General features: G+C 38.6%; 4 protein-coding genes across 8 annotated transcripts; 2 read left to right on the top strand and 2 right to left on the bottom strand.

Annotated features, from left to right (window-relative positions):
- Positions 1–459: 459 nt before the first annotated feature.
- hgsnat (heparan-alpha-glucosaminide N-acetyltransferase) lies at positions 460–9160 on the bottom strand. Of its 3 annotated transcripts, none has more exons than XM_074663056.1 (18): positions 9058–9160; positions 7631–7746; positions 7376–7512; positions 6889–7007; positions 6712–6781; positions 6413–6482; positions 6192–6295; positions 5693–5769; positions 5538–5568; positions 4958–5118; positions 4705–4820; positions 4410–4531; positions 3526–3652; positions 3250–3336; positions 3044–3121; positions 2816–2886; positions 1959–2071; positions 460–1822 (listed from the first exon to the last, which is right to left on the bottom strand). In XM_074663056.1, the coding sequence occupies exons 1-18, from the start codon at positions 9065–9067 to the stop codon at positions 1641–1643; spliced, it is 1791 nt and encodes a 596-aa protein (XP_074519157.1). In that variant the 5' UTR covers positions 9068–9160; the 3' UTR covers positions 460–1640. The 3 variants fall into 3 exon arrangements, with proteins under 3 accessions (XP_074519157.1, XP_074519147.1, XP_074519165.1); XM_074663046.1 differs by lacking the exon at positions 9058–9160 and adding an exon at positions 8480–8683; XM_074663064.1 differs by lacking the exon at positions 9058–9160 and adding an exon at positions 8024–8197.
- LOC141785012 (dynactin subunit 6-like) lies at positions 9093–10811 on the top strand. The gene is made up of 7 exons (XM_074663077.1): positions 9093–9223; positions 9437–9501; positions 9644–9749; positions 9843–9928; positions 10022–10069; positions 10166–10308; positions 10491–10811. Exons 1-7 carry the CDS (start codon positions 9195–9197, stop codon positions 10581–10583), a joined length of 570 nt encoding a protein of 189 aa, XP_074519178.1. The 5' UTR covers positions 9093–9194; the 3' UTR covers positions 10584–10811.
- A 241-nt stretch (positions 10812–11052) lies between these two features.
- Positions 11053–22224, bottom strand: gtf2e2 (general transcription factor IIE, polypeptide 2, beta). Of its 3 annotated transcripts, none has more exons than XM_074699128.1 (8): positions 22005–22224; positions 21132–21322; positions 13800–13882; positions 13083–13190; positions 12441–12623; positions 12230–12323; positions 11914–12029; positions 11053–11752 (listed from the first exon to the last, which is right to left on the bottom strand). In XM_074699128.1, the coding sequence occupies exons 2-8, from the start codon at positions 21289–21291 to the stop codon at positions 11633–11635; spliced, it is 864 nt and encodes a 287-aa protein (XP_074555229.1). In that variant the 5' UTR covers positions 21292–21322; positions 22005–22224; the 3' UTR covers positions 11053–11632. The 3 variants fall into 3 exon arrangements, with proteins under 3 accessions (XP_074555229.1, XP_074555221.1, XP_074555212.1); XM_074699120.1 differs by having other exon boundaries at positions 11054–11752; positions 21132–21295; positions 22005–22223; XM_074699111.1 differs by having other exon boundaries at positions 11054–11752; positions 21132–21292; positions 22005–22223.
- Positions 15181–19644, top strand: smim18 (small integral membrane protein 18). The gene is made up of 2 exons (XM_074699139.1): positions 15181–15384; positions 18546–19644. The coding sequence occupies exon 2, from the start codon at positions 18551–18553 to the stop codon at positions 18872–18874; it is 324 nt and encodes a 107-aa protein (XP_074555240.1). The 5' UTR covers positions 15181–15384; positions 18546–18550; the 3' UTR covers positions 18875–19644.
- Positions 22225–22815: the final 591 nt, after the last annotated feature.

The following is a 22815-nucleotide window of genomic DNA, read 5'->3' as shown; positions in this document are numbered from 1 at the left end:
CGGGCAGAGGGCAGACGCCAAAACAACAGGCGTGGGAAAGTTACAAAGTCACGCGAGATCAGAAAAACTCTCATAATTGACTTGAATAGGGATTGGGTAGAGATATCGCGAGATGAGTGCTAACCCCTCACGGCTCTTTTTTTTTTTCGCCAGGCACCCACACTGTAACTCTATTCCCACGCCTTATTGAGCAATAAAGCAAACAGCACCTCGCCACACTGAAAAGCTGAAAACACAGTATGAGGGTAGATGTGTGTTCAGTGACTTACAACACTGGAAATACTTATATAAACATAAGTCTTCATTAAACAGGAAAATTTCCAGAAATTGAATGTCTTTTTGTGATAGCTTTTAGATAAATTAAACAAAAAGTGACAAAAGTAAACATCAGTGAGAAGTGAACTAAGTTTTATTACATATTTTTGAAATCTTAAAAAAGTATAAAAGTTTGACATTGGGTATTGTTGATTTTGACAGTACTAGGTGAAAGATATTTCTATATATGAATACTGATTGAGAGATCACATGATACTGAAAAATATGTAGATGAAAGTTATCTATACACAACTTGAAGTTGAAGAGAAAGAAATCTTCATGTGTAAGTAATTTCAACAATATTGTCAACAGAGTTACATGGTTAGATTGGATATTTTTCCAGTTTCAAATAAATGAAACTCTTGTGCATGGGTGATGGACAATAGAAGAGCTTATTTTTCAATAGTATAACACATTTAAGAAAATGTTTGAAAAAGTGAATTTCATCATATTTTTTTTGGCAAACACTTTCTGACAATAGTAACATAAAGAAGGAAATTTAAGAACACAATAGGGCCTTGTCTTTGAAAAAGCTGATCAAACAGTATCCATGCTCAAAATGCAGAATTAGATACCATCAGTGGGGTTTCAAAAGTCAGCTGACATGCCAACCTTCACTTCCCCTCAGCTTGCTACAGAAGTAACACACAGCATAATGATAACGTCCATCAGACCACTGGACACTTGCTGATGAAAATCATCATGCCTGCCAAGGAACTAATAATCTAGAAGTTTACTTGAATGTCATTTAACCTCAAGGTATTGTTTCCTGTTATAAAAAAATCACTTCCATCTACAAGTGTGGCAGTCTTTCTACAGAGTGCAAATCATTTACATTCTCTTCCTGTGCTTGATGAGTCAATCTCACCAATATCTCTACTTCAGCTTTCAGAGTAATACCACGTACATTGGATGGCAGCACTGATACTGCCAAAGGGAAGTACAGTAAACGAGGATCTGATGAATCACAACATCCTGCCACTGAATTCTGTGGTACAAGAAAAGGAACTAAAAACACGAGCATCAACACTGTCAGTCCCATATTGTCAGCATTCATAGTTCTCTTAAAGTCTTGGAAATGTTTTTCCTGAGTCAATTAGGGTATTTGGCAGGAGTGGTCTATCTGTAGGTCCCTATAAAGTCTTAATACTTTTGTGACTCTGTATCGTAGTGCTTGAAATATGTTTGTTCATGAAGAACCACCATTTTTTTTCAGAAAACAAGTTGGTCTCTTGTTTTAGGTGGTCCAAATAATTTCACTGATTAACTTCAGCATTTTTGATGTAAACAATGCCCGCTGGTGTTGTTGTTTCGGTCTCATCATTTCAAATTTTCCAGAAAATCCTCTTTCTGTAGAGCACGTAGGAGATGAGGACCCAACAAGAGGTAGCCACTAGATTCTGGGTTAGATGCTCAGCGTGGGATTGGTTGTTGACCATGCTCCAACGGAAAGGGAAGTACTCCTCGAACACCTCGTGACCCACGTACACAAGGATTGAGTTCATACCTGCAAGCAAGGGTCCAGATTATTAAAGGGATTTTCAGTTATGATCAAGATATTAAAAAGATGGAAGAATCTGTCAACTTGACAGATCAAATTGCTTCTATATAGATCCAGCCTCATAATACAGAACTATGCTCACCAGGGTAGTAGAATGGGGCCCCAGACCACCACTTCTTCACATCCACAGTGTAGTAGACAATTACTAGCAGCACAAATGCAAAGCAGGCCAGTGTTGTAACATATGACAGTGACCTAGAAGGAAAATAAACACATGCATGCATGAGTATTAAAGAAAGTAATCTTTTCAACTTTCTTCATGTTGGTTAAAATTGACTTCTGCATACTGCTGCACTGTTTTCACCTTCTTTAGCACTATTTTATTTTAATTTATTTTATTTCATTTTATTGTGTTGTATTTTTTGCTTTTTCATTTATTTTCAGTTGTCTTTTTTAATATCTTTTGCTGACCTTTCAATGTGTATTTGTATCTCTGTAAAGCACTTTGAATTGCCTTGCAGCCAAAACGTGCAATATAAATAAACTTGCCTAGCAGTCTTCTATGGATTACATTCATGGACTATATTTAACTGTCAAGTGTGACATTTAAGTGTCTCCACATTCCAATGCATTTCACATCATCTCTTTTATGTCATTTAGAGGAACACATTTTTCTGTCTCATTAATCATGTGATTGCTCATGTGACTGAGTTCACGTGAGTCTTTGAAGATGCAATGTTACTCTAGTATAATGTTTGACATATTTCAAAACAGTATGGAAACCCACAACAACCCAGATGTACCTGGAATAACTTGATACAAAAAGAAACATTCACACAAAGCCATCACAGGACAGTACACTACAACAGATGAAGGCTGAGAAAGTCTCAATTTTTTAAACCACCTTATCTGTGCAGTAACTCTCAAAAATAAAAATAAATTTAAAAAACTGCTGCACAAGCATAATAACCCTCTCGATTGATCAAAAGTTAATTTTACCATAGGTTCTTGTTGACAGGTATGAAGCCCTGGTCTGTTGAACACTTGGTCAGGACTGCTGATATGATTCCCTGTGAGTTAGAAAAGACTGCAATGAAATCTTCAGGGAGCTTATGTGTCACAAAGTAAAACATGCACTGAGAAAGAGAGAAACTTCAGCAACAATGATATAAGGAAGTAACAAACTATTCTTCACTTGTGCTTCAACTGTGAGGTAGACATACTTACTAATAAGAGACCCCATATGAGAAACCTTGACATTATACTTGTGTGGACATCTCTGTAGTGCAAGATTATTTTTCCAGCCTGAAGAGTTTTAAAAAGACAAGCAAAAGAATCAGCTTTTGTCCCGCTGGGCAGTATTATCATACAGATTCAAATCAGAAAAATGAGGAAAGCAGGAAGACAGAACCAGACAAATACACATTACAGACCTGTAATCCAAAGAAAGCCATGAGAATGGAGTTGATGCTGCCAAGAACACCTTCTGGATCATATGGCATGCGAGTCCCATAAATCACCTTAATGAAAAGAACACAGAGGGGGATTTAGTGAACATACCAGAGCTCTGACACAGGTTACTCTTCTATTTTATGCATGATTAAGGATGACAGTGAGAAACCTGATATGTGGGTTGAAGCTTGGTCTCCCATGTTATTAAAATACTGCTTTCTGTTGTTTGTATGTTTGAGCTGTTTTGCTTCACTAACCCGTGAAGAAGGAGTCTGGTAGATATGCTTTTCTCCAAATAGCCAACGGTCAATGTAACCAGCTGCTCCACCAGTGCAGTTAGCATAAAGACCCATATCCCCAATCCCTCCTGGACCCAAGTAGCCTCTGTTTACAAAAGCACAGGAGAGGTCAGTGATACCGGTGAAATAAGTAAAAATAGAATCATGGGGGATTCAATTATTTCTGATACAAAAACAACACATGCAAGCCAGGAAGAACAGAAAACACAACATTTCATACAAGATATCAAAGATTAGTTTATGCTGAAAACAATTCAAATATTATTTTGGACCAAACATAAAGCTCTTGTAAGGAATTTTTGGTTTGGACCAATTTTGGAACCATTTGTGGACATGGGGTCTTATCCCTTTTGTTTCACATGTGTAAGTAGTGTTTTCTGATGGAAAAGCTCATCCTGGTGTCTTTAAATGATGATACTGTACAGAAATTGTCTATCGTGTTGCTTATTATTTTGTTTGTTTATTTGTTTTGGGATTTTTTTTAGACCATGAAAAAGCACCAGAATTGAGTTCACTCTGTTTTAGGACCAGCTAAGATTCCTCACAGTAGCTTTCAGCTTTCTTTTTATACTTTTTAAAAGTTAAACATCTGAAATAGTAAACTGAATGCAGTTGGGTATTCAAACATGCATGTGAATTTTACTCTGCATCAAAGAAATGTAAACAGACTTTAGTAAAGGAAAGCTCAATATGAGGACTGAGCTGCCATTACTCACAAACAGAAGACTAAAAATGCACGCTCAGATATTTTTTTAAGAAGTGGATAAAACCTTCTTGCTAGCTAAGCATTTCCTGTTTAACATGGTTACGAAAATAAACATAGCATGCCCTGTTTGACTCACGTCGGGCACTCAGGTACTGGAAGGAGGAAAGTGAGGCATAACCACACTGTCTCCAAGAGGAGAACACACAACCACGCCGGCCAGTACAGCAAGATATCAAGTCCAGGGGCCCAACAAGCATCCTGGAAGACAAAAATGTTATCCAGACAAGCACTGAATTGAAAAAAACACTTAGTTAATGAGAAAATCAAATTTTAAAAAATTATTTCAGTGCGTTTTTTTTTCTTGTTTAGTTTGAGATTAATCTAGTGTGAGTATAAAGTGAAAGAATGAGGGTGAAAAAGTGCTGCTGTACCGTTGTAAGGATGTCAAGATGACCTCTTGCCACCAACAAGTCCAGGCAGGCTACGACTAAATATGACCAAGCCAGGCGCTGTAACACACCTGGAATCCGCAAGTTGTCCCAAGATACTGCGCAGAAGACAGGGATGGAGTTTTTCACAAGTAAGCATGCAGGTAAAACAAGCTGCTCTAAAAACTGGGGTTATCCATCATTGAAATTGCAAACAACACTATGGACAGCATCAAGGAAGGGAGTTTATACTCACATGTTCCGTGGCAGTAGTTTGGGTTGATGATGATGACACCAATGATGAAGAGTTGAATGCTCCTCCACAAAACTTTCTTGAGCAATGAGCAGCGGGTGGCACCTGAACGGAGCTGGGAGTTGATAGACAGGGCGATGGACGTCCCCATAATAAATACAAACCTAGTAGAGGAAGGAAAGTACCAAATAGTAGCATTGAGTGAAGCTTTGAAACTGCTCAATTAACTGATTTGCTTTTCAAAGAAGATAAGCGACAAGGTTTTTGAGTTCCAATTTGTTTACTTGTTTTCTTCTTAGAGACTAGAGAAGATTTCCAGTGAGTCCCTCTGCGAAAAAGGGAATTCAAAGCCCTTTGATCTTATCAAAACATGTTTCTTGACTGAAAGAACTGATGAATAACATAATCCTCAAACAATGAAAACACTAAAACTTCATGTTTGAACATTACAATAAGATGTAAGAACATTAATTGGCCAAATCAAATGAGGTTATATATCTTGAGCTTAATTGGAGAATTGTACAAATACAAATATACAATAAAATACAGTGAGAAATCGGTCACTCTATAGAAATTTACTCACCAAGGGAAGACCAGATCTGCTACAGTCAGCCCTGCAAAAATGGGAAACACGCTGACAATCAGTTACAACACTGTTGGCAGGTGACAAAAAAAGTATAAGTGACGGCGTATTTGAACAATGGTTAGAAAATCAAAGCAGAAGCTGTCTGTGCTCACCATTCCAGCTTTCATGTCGGAAAAACCAGTACCTCCCCCCTCCAAAGTTCACAAACACCATGATGACTAAGGAGATCCTGCGTGGAAATTAAAAAGAAAAAAAAGAAGTCAAAGGCACAGATCTCTAAGCAAAGGTATAGGTACATAGTTGTTTCAAATACTCAAGAGTTCGAAAATAACATAAATACAACTCTAAATAATCTGTTTTCTAAGAAAAACATGATGATTGAAAGGACCAGATCTGTGCTAATGTAATTAGCATATTTCTCTTTAATCAGCACTAATTCCAGTGTCTGCAGCCAAAGTGTCACACTGCAGCTGCAACCACATGATACTGTATGAAGACAGAATCCATTTTTTCAGATGCATAAAAGACACTGCAGCACAACATCAGTCACTTGATACAGATCATACCACTTAAATACAAGCCAATAACCAAGCCGCTCAGAAGTATCTTTCTCTGACCCGCTGTGTTTCAGGTGGTGAGCTGGGAGCTTACCCTCTGAATGTGTCCAAAGATCGCAGCCTCTTGCTCGGGCTTGGCGGTGGTGGGAGGATGTTGTCAGTCACTGGTGGTACTATCCTGCCTGGAGAGCCTAACTCCTGAATGAAGGAAATTTAAGATAATAAATGAAGTTGTAAAAACAGGAACAAGAACTATCTTGGCTACAAAATATCATTAAGTTTGTAGTTTGAGCAAAGTCTTTAATAAAAACTCACTGAGTTTATCAGCCTCTCTGTTTCCATGGAGCCACCAATGCGGAAGAGAATCCCCCTCACGACCTCAAGACTGTAAAAGAAGCAGACAGTTTAGAAGTTAATCTATAAGACACACACACACACACACACACACGCACGCACACACACACACACACACACACACACACACACACACACACACACACACACACACACACACACACACACACACACACACACACACACTCTGAAGTGACATTAAAGCTTCAGAATATTCAAAAAAAATATATATATATTAGAAGTGAGCAAAAGTACTTTACCCATATATTGTTCTTCCAATAGCAGACAACAAGGAGAGTCCAGCAAAGATAACAAACGCTATCAGGATTGCTAAATGAATGTAGGAGGGTATCATTTAAGTGTGGCACATGACGTCACATTCATTAATGCATCATGAAATACAAGCTTATGAATTTAGTAACATGACCAGGACTCACGTATGTAGCTGTTGACGGCCTCTGCATCAGTCACTACTGAGCAGTTGACCACTGATGAGTCGTTAAGATTTTTCACCCACAGCGAGTAGTTCCCATGCTCCCCAAAGTGGAATGGAACCCTGTGGATCAAAAGTCATAGTGATCGTTCTTTTATGTTTTTATTACAAAATTCGAGTTTACAGGGTCCAATGTCCTGTAGAAGTGTTGCAGCAATTCAGCTGTGAGTTACAACAAAGAAAAATCTTTTGAGACCTTCGAGAATAACATTAATTGAACCTTAATGTGTCAAAATGTCCATGAGGGCATTCCACTTTGGAAAATGGTACACTATATCGTGTTATAAACAGATTTGTAAATGTTAATTGTCATATTTACTGAAAATCTGGAAACAATTTACAAGAGGGTTTTGATGTAGTGCTGTTGTCATTTATAAAGACACAGTTTTACTGTGTTTCTGGAAATGAAAAATAAAATAAATTTCACTTACTTGCAAAGCTCAGTTTTGGCAGAAGTGCTGTTAAGCTGTAGTGTAATTTGATGCTGTGTGCCCACTACAAAGTCTGCTGAACTGGGCTGACCAGGCCTAGACCCTGCAGCTACAATCCCCAGCTTCTGGTACAAACACTAATGCAGAGAGAAACAAGTGTTCAGGGGTCATCTTTTCTTTATCATCACACCACAAGGATACCACATGGAAACAACAACAGAAGATCAAGTAAACTGAATATTTGTCTGAGTGTACCTGGTAGCAGCGCTCTGACACCCAGGAAACCACCACCTCTGTGTTGAGCTCATTGTGGACTGTCAGAAGTGCCTCATCCATCTTCAGGGCTATGTGCTTGTAATGTTGGATGCCAGCTGGAGGATGACACAGGAATACATTTTTTTTTATTCAAGAGTCGCCAAGTAAAGTCATTTTCCATTCAAACACATAGATAGGATGCTACACCTTACAATACAGGGCACCACACGTCACTCAACGATCGTGAACACTGCTAATGTGAACAAGCAAATTTCACAGAACATGTGTGATGCTAACAGCCGCATGTTTGGAAATTCAGTTCCGAAAAGCAATGTAAAGGGCTTCATATCTGAATGTTATAGCTGTGCAACCAGCCAGCGTATTGTGACTTACCCCAAACCTTTAGTTCTCTGTCTATGTATACGGACCAGATCAGCACTCCATACCATGTGCGTGGAAACGTCAGCTATACCCAAACTCTTTGCAAGCTACAGCCTCTAAGCTAACGTGCTGTCTTGAAGAGGAAAGCATGTGAGAGGGCTGAAGTTATGGCTGTTGAGACCCGTGGTCACATGCTGTAGTAATCCGTACATTACCCCCAGGAGGGAGGTTCAAATAACTGGAGCTCCCCCTTTAGCCAGTCGGCTGTTACTCTGGGTATTAGAGATGGAGCTGTGAGCTTCAAGTCACATATCGTGTTTGGATTCACTCTGTCGGTAATATTCACTTTTATTTCTAAAGGTGGGGATAAAAGTTGAAAAACTTTGCTGGTCGTTGTACTAAAAGCTAGAGCTAGCTTAGCAACAAATCACTTTCCTATCATCAGTTAGTCCTCAGTACAGTACTCACAGGTAGATCTTTCAGCCGTTAATGGTACCACACACAACGCCATAACCAAAACAACAGCTGCAAGAGACCACATATCATATTTCTCTGGTTGTTTCATATCCTTTTCCTTGGCCCGAACAGCTGACTCCGAGCCCCTTTTTAGCCTCCTTTTGGGCATAGAAAACACCACTTCAAGCGCTTCCTTGTTTTGGCACCGTAGGGGAAGCGATTAGGGTCAAAGTACAGGATCTCGAAAGCCGCACATTTGATGTTCTGCTTCGATCACCACTTTTTCTGTCAATCAAAATCTGACAAAGTATCACCAAGTATCTTCCATGAGGATACAGGGAAATGACTCATTTTATTTATTGTACTGTCTCGGTAAAACATAAATAAAAACAAACCAAACAAATAAATGTTTAATCCAAATGTATTAATTTTAAAAACGTCATTAGTGTACAAATTAAAAACATACCTGCAACAACAGGTATGTTAAATTCAAATCACAGGTAAAATAAAATAAAACAAAATAAAATAAAATAAAATAAATTGATTAATTAATCTAGCAAGTGAAAAGAATAGTTTCTTATTAAACTGACCTGCTCCCATCTTCCACAAATTACATCAGTAGTTTTCCTCCTAGCCCATCGACGCATGCGCGAGGTCTGTCAGTTTAAGGAGTCTCAATCGAAAACCGAGTGAGACAACGGCGCCTCCCTGGATTTCATCTACCACAATGGCAGATAAACAAAATGCTCAAAAGAGGTAGAGACATTGTTATTGGAGTTACAACGTTTAAATTCGAGGCTAAAAGTTACTTGGAAACAAAATGGTGTATTAGTAGACATAATTGAGAAATTAAAAATGTTAGAGAACGTTGGTGAAGTCGGCTAAGCCAACGAGCTAACAAATAACATCGACAAATATTTTTCAACTGTTTTATCTCAAACAATCTTTGTTCCTTTAAATTTATTTCAGTGTCAAGATAGCCGCTGGGGCCGTAGTTTGTGTAGAAAGTGAAATAAGAGGGGACGTCACCATCGGTAAGAGCTTTGGATCACTGACAGTACTAACTGCTGCTTTGGCAAACAGAGAGCTTATTCTCAGTTTGGACTTAAGTATGTTTGATGAACTTCGTTTATGACCAAATGTAAGTTTAACTGTTTTAATGATTCATTTTTTCAGGTCCAAGGACAGTTGTCCATCCGAAAGCACGGATCATTGCAGAAGCAGGACCCATTATAATCGGAGAAGGTAACCTGATCGAGGAGCAAGCTCTGATCATTAACGGGTTAGTAAAGATTTACTCCACCTTAAAGGAAGGCACATATAATTCATGCTACACTTAATCACCTGCTGTCTCTAACCCTCTTTTTTTCTAAAGTTACCCAGAGAACATCACACCAGATTCCGAGGTGGAACCTAAAACAATGACCATTGGCATGAACAATGTGTTTGAAGTTGGATGTGGTATCCTTTGCAGTCTTACTGATTTTGTTGACACTTCATAAATGTTAACTATAAAAACCATCAATCATCAATTTCCTCAACTGAAGCTTCAAGTATCACAAGCCCTGAAGATTGGGGATAACAACGTGATTGAATCAAAAGGTGGGATATTTGTAACTCACAGCTGCAAAGAGTGATGGAGCATTTAGGAGAAAAAAGACAGTAACTGTGACAAACATCTCCCATTTTTCTATCTAGCTGACGTTGGCAGGAATGTAATCCTCACTAGTGGATGTATTATTGGAGCCTTCTGTCAGGTCAACACCTGTGAAGTTATACCTGAAAATACAGTTATCTACGGCTCTGGATGTATGAGGCGGGTTCAGACAGAAAGACCTCAGGTGTGAATGGTTTGGAAACAGTGCACAACACTGTTTTACATAGCACTATACTTACATGTTGAAGCCTTCCTATAAAATAATCATATGTTTAGGATTTCTATAACTGAGCAGGATTTTCCAATTGAGTCCGAAGTTTTCAGGAAAATATTCTCATAGATTTTCAAATTTTTTCCTCTTTACAGCCTCAGACTCTTCAGCTTGACTTTCTGATGAAGATTCTACCGAACTACCACCATTTGAAGAAGACTGTCAAAGCAGGCCACAATGCAAGCTAAACTTAAGCTTTATGTGGGTAAAAATGCAAGTAAAGCCTGTTCTAAATGGAACTTGCTGGAGAGAAGCATGAATGTATATAATAGTTAAATATTTGCATAGCTTTGCATAACTTTTTCTCTTACTCCTTGATAAATATTTTCTACTCTAACTTCAACAGCTGCTCAAGCATTTCACCATTTTTTGCTGTGCTGATGGTTTTCTATGATTAATTAAATAACTTAAATAACCTATGGATGTACTCATTTATTATTGGAGCCATGGGTGATGATTTTATCAAGAGGTTGTATGAATGGCAGTATGAATGTGTTCCACGGTTTCTAAATGGAAAGAAAACTTCAGTGATTTAAATATTTTCAGTATCGGCTTCTCAACTGGGACATCCTAAATGAGTGCAATTCTGACACGAAGAGTTATTCCCACTTGAGAATATTTCAATTCAACTAAAGAGTAGCATCTTGTAACAGTGTCTTTATTAAAATAAAGTCAAAAAGTTTCAGGCTACAAAGAGAAAAGATTTAAATATTTTCAAATTTCACAGGCTGTTATGTCAGTGACATTTCATGTTGGATGAAATATCTGTGATCCACTGCACAACTCAAACCTGTCCTCTGTAGTCCCTTTTAAAGGGACTCAAGGCAGTCATCAGAAATAAATCCTTACACATACACCTCTTTTCAAAATACTGAATAAAATGAAGAAAATATTTACACACCATAACCATATTTTGCTGTAACAATACAGCTCCAGCCCCACGTTTGAGAACAGTCTTGTTAGGGCATTTAGTGTGTTTAATAGCCTTCCTCCACTGTTGTTCAGGTGTCACTGATCACTAAAAAGACTCCACAACACAGTTGCTGTTCACTCCATGTAATACAAGATCACTGATCACTGGAAGGAGTGCAAAGAAAGGAAAAGAAGCTAGTTGGTTTGACACAACAAACACTCATGAAAACGTCTTTGTATCTCAGTGTGCCCAGGGTTTGTCTGACAGCCATGTCTGATTTACAGATTTTACGCCCCCAAAGTGTGATGTCATTAAGGAAGAGAGTTATTTCTTCACGGGAACACCATCTGAATAGTCCTCCAGGACCCCTGCCAAATGGTTGTTGTGAGTCTTGAAGTGTCTCTTCCTTTGTCCACTTTGCTTCTTCCTCTTTTGAACTGGTAACTGTAGAGATAACAGGAACATAATCATAAGTGATTAGCCACTAGTATGCACTATAAAAGTCTATGTTTAGAATCGTTTTTAAAAAGAAGTCAAGAAAAGTATCGTAGGATTTACAAATAAAGAATGAAACTTAAGTAGAGGAGAGTTTAGGGGGGACCTACCACTTTCTTTGGTCCTGTTTCCTGCATGGAGGAGATACCTTGTTTCTTCAGGTACTCCTCAATCTTTTCTTCATCTATGGAATCAACTGGAATGCTCCTCCACAGTTTCTGGAATTCTACAGGTTTAAAGACATTTGACACATCAAACAGCTGTTCAGTCAAAAAAACAGACTGGAAGGAACGGAGACTTTTTCATTTTGTTTAGTTTAAAAAGTTAGTTTCAGTTGATTTTAATGTTAATTTGAAAAGCAGCAGCATTTCAAAAGAACATAAAAGATCTTGAATCATTGTTATCGGCTTGTTAAGTTCTGCCTACCTTCATCTACAGTAAACTGGCAGTGTTTGTCATTGTAGAAAAGGATCTTCTTCTTATCTGGTCTTGTCACAAAGATGATCTGATCTCCCAAAGCCTGTGAACACACGAGAGCTTATGTCTCTAATCTGTCAGTCACCACAGTTTTCACTCATCAAACAGTACACAGAGAGCGCACATGTGCTCTAGCATAAATCCAATTAAAGTGTGTTGCCTTAATGGCCTTGGCTGAGTTTGGCAGTCCCTCCTCCACGTCGTCCAGCAGCACCCCTCCCAGGCCCAGCTGGTCGTGTTTGTCCAGCAGCCTTAGCAAGGCCTTTTTGTCCTTCAGGTTGTACTTGGGCTTGAATCCATAAGTTCCATCACGGACCTCAATTTTGGGGTTGCTGACCAATGCCTGAGATTAATAGAAGATACAAAGAGGGATCATGTTTTCAGTCTCAAGTGAATAAGCTAACCAGCAAAAAGACACAGAAATGTGCTTCAATAATATCATGATACACAAGATATTCCCTTTTTTTCTCAGTTTTTCTAACTTTAAACCCTAATATAAAGAGTATATACACCTTTTATGTTGACCTGCATAAACAGACCTGCTTTGACTTATTTTAATTGTCTTAAATTCCAGGTTACCTGAATTTCTACTTCAAGAAGCCAAAGCTCCATGACAACAGTGTTATATTTCTCAGCAGCAAAGTATTGTCTGGGACAAAGTGATCCCTCATGGCAGCAGAATATTTAATCTAATAAGTGGCTCACTTCTCCTGTTTAATGTCACTCTGTTGACACAGTTGAAAATTCATCACAGACCTGCTGTTGGCAATTTAGATGGAAAATAGCAATAGAGAAAACTCACCTCAGTCATGAGCCACTGTTTCTGTTTCATACTGATGTCAAGAAGTTTAGTCTCATCCAGGATCTCCTCAAGAGTCAGAAAGTGAGTGTCACCATTCTGATGCCTGGTCTGAAAGTGAAACACAGAGTTAAGTGATTATACAATTCTTTTTGGAGCTAACTTAGTTACAGGCACCTCTGACGGTTTTAGCCAAATGTCTAAACTGATTTCACGCCTGACATCATACTGTCAGTATATTGTGCATAGTTAAAAGCTTAGCGTGTTCAACAGATGGCACAAAAAACGCACACATTAAAAGAAAATCTGTTAACTTGAGTGTGAGTCCTGCAGAGAGGAATGAGTCAGACATTTCAGTTGAGAGGGCTTGGCAGCCTCTCTGCAGAGCCACAGCATGATAATCAAGCTGTTAACTCACCAAAAGCAAATGTTACGCAGCGGACACGAGTGACTCGCTAGGCTGACACAATACACAACAACCCAATCTTTTAAAGAGCTTTGATAGGGATGAGGGATGGCTTATAATCGTGTAATTAAGTAGATGCTGTTGTGACAGCTTAAATCAATTTGGAGAGGAACAATCTCCATGAGACTGAGACAAACATTTGACTCAAACTGCGCTTATTTGCATAGTGGCAAAACATCAGAGTTATCCTCTCACCACTACATTTTAGGAGAGGTTTTGGTCTTTTAGGAATCAGAACGTGTCCAGATACTTACCTTCATGTAGTTGACTATCTTCGCAAGGCAGCCAAATTTGTACCCAGAGCTCGCTTTGATGTTGAAGTTTCCATTGCTGGACTCTGTAAAGAAAAAAAAAAATAAGAGTGAAATTATTTTTTTCTTTATTGTCAGTCAGCTTGATGGAAGCTAGAGGATTATGGCGAAAAATATTCAAGTTGATAAAACAATAGATATGGTTTGAACACAATCAAGTGACTGTGAAATCAACTTTTGAAAAAAAAAATAGCTCAAAATGTGTAAATTCGTGTTTCATAGACAATTTATTTGTTGTAACAATGCTTCTTTGCAATAAACATTGTTTATTTGTTTTTTAAGTGGCGCCACATTTGTAAGGAACATGTATTTGCAGAGCTGAGTGTGAGGGTGGTGCCCGTAAAAAAATTGCCAAATCTTCTCCGTCAATGCCCAACTGCTTATTCTGCTATTCATGTTGACTTTTGTTTTGAGCTTCTGGTGCAGTCCTGACAATCAGGTGCCTGATTGGAAGCACCTTCAGCTGTTTGGCATTGGGGGAGAAGATTTAGCACATTTTAAAGGGGAAATAAACAGGTTTCCCGCCAGCATGCCATTTATTGCCAAGATGCATTTTTTACATTGAAGAAATAATCTAACAAAAAACAAGTTTCCTTACTTTTTATGCTAAGCTGTAAACCCTCATTTATTAAATAGTATGACTTGTATTTGGTCTCAAGCAGACAGGAGTTAATAGTGTAAGTTGGATACTATCCAACAGCAAGTTAACACAGATTTAGTGTACTGATAAATATTCACAAGAAGAAGATGTGGGGTTGACTCAAAGCTATGATGACCGTTCCGATGCATTCATGTGAATAAAGAAGCATGGCACGTAGACTCATAAATCTCATTCATGCATTATTTATTCTTTTTGGAGGTCAAGAAAGAGAAGGAGAGCGGAAAAGTCTGAATCATTCTTTTACTTCACAGCCAAAACTTGCTGGATGGATCAGTTTATGGTCTGCTTTTATGTGTAAGATGTGTTGAGAATCAGAAAATAAAGAAAAAAATCTTTAATTTGCAACACAATAAATTATTCTCTAATTTGCAAAATAATGAGAAATGTAATTGGATTGATTAGAAGTATAGACAGCTGGTCCATGTCTTTGCTGGGAATCAATACCCCTCCTCCCATGGAGACCGTCTGAGGTCTGGTCTCTGCGCTCGCCAATCAAAGCTGAAAACAGACGCTGATTCATAAATGATTCATGTGGTGGGAGGGAGCTTCTGCTGCTGCTGGCTGCACTGAGGGCGGGACGGCGGACTTGTGACAGGCCGATGAGCGAATGGTGCAGAGGCAGGGCTAAGAGAAGAGAGCCAATGATGAAGAGAAGCCCCCTGCCGTTCGGCTGAGGCATGAAGCACTGCAAGGAGTGGCGGAGGGAAGCTGGGCGGGTGAGTGCACGACTGGCGGTTGAAAGAGGGTGCTGAGGAGGAAAACAGGTCGAGGAGGGAACACGGAGGAGGGAGAGGAAGACTGAGCAGCACCAAAAAGAGCAGAGTGCATCTGTTGACTTGCATCCTCTACAGACATATCTACAAGCAGGTGAGTGTGCATGTTTTTAAAACAGCATCATCATAATAATCATGTTTGACGGATCATAACAGCTCAGTAATAATTTAAGCTACAGGCTGTAAGCTGCTGCAGCTACGACTATAAGGGTTATATTATTACTAATCCTGCATTTCTGAGCTTATGGTGCATTTTAATCACAACTGATGATTTTCTTTCTGGATGAGGGAGTCCTTAAATAAACAATTCCATTTCTAAATACTATGCACTGAAAATGTTACTTTATATATCACCATTACACTAAGCGCAGTTCTGTAGGCGGCAGCTGAAATAAATAGGGCAAGACAGAAAATGCAGTGGATTAAATAAACATGGATGTCTGCCCGTACTTCTGAGCTTAAAATACCAGGCAGCAGAAACTCTATGCATATGTGTGTGTGTTTGATTCAGAGCTATCTGCAGCTCTCAGGACGGATCAATGAGGGTTGGTCATCTGTGAGGAGCCAGCCAGGAGCATCAGTGTATAAATGTGTGTAAAGGTCTGTGTGTGTGTGTATCATGAGGGGGAGATGCTGTGTAGCCAGGGATCTTTGGTCTTACAAAACCGTAAAGAGCCTGGGTGGGTCTCATTTAGGGTGGAATAACAGATGCTGCTGGGAGCCAATCTGTTGCCATCAGGAGGAAGCAGGGACACATGAGGTTGTCATGGCAGTGATTACAAGTGAAGTTGATATCACGAATACGAGACAAGAGGGGGAGCTGAAAATTAGGGCGGAAGGAGAAAACACAATTACAAGCTAACACAAGTTTAATTAGCTGTGTTTACGTGACTCCTTAATAGCAACTATTTTGTGAGAATGTTGGAAACTCTTTTCTTTAAATATGCAAACAGACCTCACATGAAATACAGGTTATTAATCGAGCATGGAAAACAAAACTGTAGTTTAATATATAAATTAAAAATATCTCAACCAAATCATCTGCTGCGAATCAACTTAACAAAAAAACCTGGCACATGCATTTTTACTGTAATGTTCCTCAGTATTAGTTTATTATTTTTTCCTCTTTCACATTATGAAAGATGTAGCGTACAGTACTGAGATGAAAAGGGAAAATCTGCAGCTCAGATTAAGTGGACCAAAAATGTCAGCCTGTAATCCCTAAAGATGAAATAAAGGCACACAACAAGGCTGATATTACCTTACAGTCAACATCACACAACAAGTATCAAATTATTTCTGCAAGAGCACTCTCACTCTGCCCCGCTACAGTTAGAACATCTTAGACTGAAGGGTGACCCCACAGAGAGGCACTTATGATGTCCCTCCACTCACTTCTGTGGATCACTCAAGTAATCTGGGTCAGCATCCCTGGCAGCAACTCTGTGTATGTGCATGAATGCATGTTCGCACACATGCATATGCGTGTGTCTCTGTGTGGTGGAGATTCAGAGATTCAGAGATTCTGGCACACTGCTCCCTGGAGATTTGAATTGGTTGGCTGAAAATGTGAAAAAACTGAGGAGAGACAAATGGACAACCAGTGTGTGCATTCCAAAACATCTTTCAACCGTGCCATTAAATTTCAGTTCATTCACTGGAACATTCTAAAAAGGGGTCGTGGCTGCAAAGCTGCAAACCAGGCACAAACAGCACATCTTACTTCACAACTTCTGAGTAGCTGCAAAGTAGACTCTGCTTTGCAGGGAGACTTTTAGACTGTTTCTGTTCTGAGCCGGGAGACACCAAGGTTATAATAGTTAACTAAAACGAAACTAAAAAGGAATACTAAAATTTAAAATACATTGCAGTTCACTCAAACCAATAAAAACTAGAAAAGAAAACAAAAACGACAAGTAAACTAAAACTGTATCTTGTGTTCTCAAAACTAACTGAAACTAACTAAAATGATAGACAAAATTTCCTTAGTTATAGTTTTTGACAATATTAATCGCCTTTAGGATTTAAATTAATCCGACACATTTTCCCAACCAATTTAAGACAGTTTTAGGCAGTTGTCAGTGCCACACAGCACCATCATAGTGGCATATAGGGACGAGCTTGTTTACTGCACTGACTGGCTGTGCGCTGTGCTGCAACGAAACATAGTGAAGCAATGAATCAGAGCATCTGTAATAGTTTAATTGTTACAGAGTCCAAGTTTTTATTATATTTGAGTCTGCCTTTATTGTTACAGAGTCCAAGTTTTTATTTATTGAAGCTCATATTATATTGTTTTTTTTTTTAATAAAATATGTTAATATCATTTTTATGTAATTTATGTCAACATAATTTTATATAATTTATACTTATATTTTTTATACTAAGTTTATATTATTTTCATGTGTTGAAGGCAGCAGCCAACAGTTCAGTATGAGCATTGACTGAGCAGTGAGCACTATGTTGGACTTGAAAATAAACAGCATGACAAAATATTTACTCTGACCTTTTTGAATCCTGCACCTGGTTAATAAGGTATGAAAAAACTAAAACTAAACTGAAACTAAACTAAAACTAAGCCTTGTTGCAAAAATCAAAACCAAATAAAAACTAGAATGCCTGCTCTAAAACGAAGTAAAACTAAACTGTAATGGAAAATAAAATGTCAAAACCAACTAAAACTAAACTATAATGACAAATCCTTAACTATTGTAACCTTGGGAGACACAGACGAGTTTCCCTTTTGCTGTCATAACAAACTGTTTTCTTACTTCATTTACAAACAAAAGCACTGAAGGCATTTAAGTGTAAGACCTGAAACCACAAATTTAAAACATTACTGTCAATAATGTAGAGCTATCATTACCACATTACAGTAAACTACCAACGAGAGGAATGCCTGGATTTATGAGGGGTAATGGCTGATGTCTGTGGTCTCTGGTGAGACATTAAGCTTGTCAAACGGCACATTAGCTGGATGAAGGTGAAAATGGAATCACAGGAACAAGACCTTGAAATAATATTCAACCTTTTGTCTTTGCTAAAATGTTGTTATTATAAAATCCTGGCACTGCTGTGAAAACAAATATTTTTCACACTCAAAAGCTAAAGATGTATAGACTATAGACTGATTCTTCTCAGTATTCAACAACTGCCTTCTAATTTGCCTTCTGCCTTCTAATGAGCCCAGAACCAAACACTGTCACCTTCCATTAATGACAGCATCTGTCTTCTGTTTTTCCGGCTTCAAACCAGATATCATGGCCAACATCACAACCACAACACAACCAAGTAATCTCCCATGGCACCCAGAGGCAGCCCCACTCTCCCATGTGTCCCTGCAGGTCCAAGAGGTCTACCCTTTCCATGACGGCTGGAATGTGGCCTGCTTCATCATCCTGCTGCTCTTCATCCTCACAGTCCTGTCTCTGGCGGCCTTAGCTGTGCTTTACGAGCTCCTGGACTGCGGCTGCTGTGCCAAAGGGAAGACGCATCAGCAGCTACAGGAGGAGGGGCCGGGAGGCTGCAGCAAGATCATGACCAGTATTTGTAAGGAGCCAGAATCCCACACTGAGGTGGTATAGTGGCAACGCAGATGGAGAGACATCTGGATTTAAATACTGAACTGGGCAATATCAAAACAAAGACCCTGATACCCTGAGAAAGACCTTGTGTTCAAAAAGGCACAAGTGCTTACATTTGGAAGGATGCAGAGGAGAAAGAAAAGATGAGGTCACAAAACATGACGTCACAAAACATGACGTCACAAAACATGACGTCACAAAACATGACGTGAAAAGGAAGGAAGTGGCTTTCACAGGTCTTCAGAAAAAGTAATTAGCTTCTCATTTCAGTTAAATGAAAATTTTCACATTTACATTTAACACACTGAACACACAGGGCAGACCCTCCTAGCCAAATTCCACACAAAGTTTACTGAAGTAGACTTTTGACAATAATACCAGAGATAGTAGTAATCTTCGCGCTTTAACAACACCTACCCTATGCATACGTCACACACACATGACCTGCTGGGTGCAAATAAGTTGAAAACGTTGTTTACAGACTGGAACTATTAAACAAACCTAAGGATTTGAGTATTCTGGTTTCAATAAAGCTTAGCTGGACGCCCTTTGTTGATTTGAATAAAGCCAGTGTTCCTCTGCTCTCTAGCTATAAACTATATCCCAGTGTTGTCAACATGTTTAGCATTGCAACATTATCTTATGTCTCATCGAGGCAAGTGACACTTGATAGCTGCACAGTGTTGTAATTTTCCATGTCATATCGAGCACAATGTTTGAGTACATATGCCTTACCACTAAATGCCTAATAAATTGTCACTGCAAATGTATGAGAGTGATTATTTCTGTTGTAAAAAAAATACATAAAGAATGGAAAAAAGCTTAAGATTAAAAAAAAAAAATCCCAAAAAACTAAATATGAGCACTGTGTACAAGCACTGTATTTCTGTAGACTGTTCCTTCTTTGTGAAGTTTGATAGATATTAGACAATAACAAAACGCAGATATGTTTATGGCTATAATGTAGACAAAGCTAACAACCATGTAACAAAGATACAAGCCCTGGTCTAAAAACATGCAGTGCATGTGGAAGTTCTAAAGAACTTTGAAACTTTGAAAATCTGCTTAAGAAGCACGAGGAATAGTTCACATTGCAAGTCGGAAAAGCAAAAATATACATTTTTACAGCCTGGTTCAAAATCCATACAAACCTATTATTGCTATATTGACACACACAATACAGGGTTTGAATTATTTTATATCTAGCTATTTACAAAGTTATCAAACTAACATATTTTTCCCACATAAAATCGGGACATCCATAATATGTGTATATCATTTTAGTCCCAGCCTTGTTTGTACTCATGAAAAGACAAAATATTAGAAGAACAAAGATGGATGAGAGTCTATTTAAAGCAACAGTCTGATTGTTATAACAGTTATATGACATTAGGGATGGGTACCTTTCACATTTGATACGATACGGTACCGATACCTGGTACCTGGCAATCAGTAGCGGTACTCAACAGTACCAATTTTTGGTCCTTTTTAGTGTTTAACTTTGCAATGATGTGTTCATGTCCAGCATGGAAAACAGCCTATTCTTCCATTCCCTCATAGTCACAAGGATGCATTTAGGTACCTTAACATGGTACCTTAAGATTTAACACGAACAGGTACTCGAAACTTTTGACAGAATTCGGTCGGTACCTATAAAAGTACCTGATTCAGTACCCACCCCTATCTGCCATACAGAAATAAATGACTGTAGGCCAAAAAGAATGAACACCCTTACTGAGTAGTTAAACAAGCTGAAGTTCTGGTGTGGTCATCGAAATCATGTTAATCAATAAGAACTAACTGTAAGTTCTATTAAACCTGGTGTTGAAAGAGGTCAGAAGCTCAAAGTCATACATATCCATTCATCATTCATTCATCCTCTACCACTTGCCTTGTTCAGGGTCACTATCCCAGCTGTCATCAGGCAAGAGGTGGGTACACCCTGGACTAGTTGCCTGTTAAATCACTGGGCTAACACACTGACAGACAACCTTTCATACGCACACTTAGACCTTCAGACAATATAGAATCACCTAGTAGCCTGATGAGCATGTTACTGGACTGTGGGGGGAGCTGGAGTACCTAGAAAGAACCCAAGCATGCCCCAGAAGAACATTCAAACTCCACACAGAAAGGCCCACCTTGCCCGGACCGAATCTGAACTGGTGACCTTCTTGCTGTGAGGCAACAGCACAAATCACTGGACCACTATGTAGCCCCTCATACAGATTAAACCATGAAAATTTTCTTCATTTACCTGCAATGTGTTTGGACCCCGAAGAGCTCTCCTTCTCAAGTTTGGGTTTCTTCTTCTTATGTGATCCAGAGTCAGATGTAGCCTGTCTCTTCTCTACTGCTGGAGTTGACAGAGCCCTCTTCTTGAAGAGCTCCCGCTCCCTCAGTAGAGCTGGATCCATCCTGCTGACAGACGACAAAAGTGATCCAAATCTGCAGGAGTGATTTACACAAAGTATTCCCATATCAGATGCTGATTCTAGGAATCAGATTTTGATTCATTCGATTAGAGAGATAATAAAAATGTGCTAGAAGTTTGCACAATGTGTTTTTGTGATGAATTCCTTTACAAGAGAAGTACATGTGTTTTTTAATGTTCCAAAGAAAGGGGTGTCGTGGTGGCCAGGTACTCCCAGGTAGCTGCATGCTCAGCCAGTTTGTTGGTCCAGTATTGTGAAGAACCGCTTACAGTGATATGTAACCGATTTCATAACCCTGCATTACAGTCGTGATAGACCCCAGCTAGCTGCTGCAGCTAGCAGCAACCATACCTGTTATTACTGAATGAGTGGTAGTCCTGTTAAAAGCATCAGCGCTGTTGCACCAAGTTAAACAAACGACAAGGACATGAACACCACATTCTACCGTTACTGTTTCGGACGTTAACATTAGCCGTGTTAAACAGCCAGGTTTCCTCTGGATGGTTAGTTGGCACTCTGAATAATTCACGCATACACACCAAAGCTAACATTCTCTGATCCGTTCACAGTTAATGACTCATTTAGATATTCTAAAAGAAGCACGTCAAAGTAAACAAAACGGTACATTCTGACACTTTGATTGTTAGTTAGCATTAGCTTACCGTTAAGCTCAACGTTATCTTATTGACCCTTACCTCGCAGTTTTTTTTCCTTCTCCTCAAAGAAAGCGAAGAGTCACTTGAAAACACCGAATAGATTATGAATGTTACCGTTGGCAAATACCCACATTAAGTTTAATTCCCACGGTATTCAAAGTTAACGTTAGCTTACTAACTTCATACACAACACATCTCCTTTTCCTCTCATGGTGCAGTTCCTGTTGTTCGACTACTCTGTTATCGACAGTCAAGCCTCGAGTGACGTCATTAAGCCTATGGGAAATATTTTTTTTTTTTGCAGTTTATTTAAAGGTGAAATCGTTTCTAATATTATCCGAAAAAGATTAAATGATACAAATTCTGTATTGTGCAACATGTGCTGTGATGATGCGGGTTAAATTAGTAGGATTTGTTCCAAGGCAAATGTCATTCCTTCCATTTGTATATCACTTCTTAAAACACATTATAACAAACCTGCCTAAATGTATTGTCTTCCCATTGCCTTCCTTTGCATTTTAATACAGTGCTACTTTTTGAATTGTACTCTTTACCTGATTTTTTATTAAATTTTCTTCTGAATTTAATTGTACTAAAATTACCATTATATTTGCCATTTTAACTATTGACTTTCAGTGTTATTATAACTTGTATCATCTTTTGTGTAGTTATCTTTATTTATTGAATTAAATAAAAAATAATCTTTTTTTTTTTTTTTTCTTTCCCACCATTTCTGTTTTCCCTCTTACTGACTTGTTCTGGATTATGGTCTCAGTTTATGTTGTTTGGTTCTTGTGCTTGTGATTTAACCATTGCAATGTTTGATTGTTTGTTGTTTGTTGTTTGTTGT

The sequence above is a fragment of the Halichoeres trimaculatus genome, unplaced genomic scaffold (assembly GCF_033239565.1).
Source record: "Halichoeres trimaculatus isolate MK-OKI-2021-1 unplaced genomic scaffold, fHalTri1.1 fHalTri1_scaffold_2, whole genome shotgun sequence".
Taxonomy (NCBI): Eukaryota; Metazoa; Chordata; class Actinopteri; order Labriformes; family Labridae; genus Halichoeres; species Halichoeres trimaculatus.
This window is presented reverse-complemented; position numbering and strand designations above follow the sequence as displayed.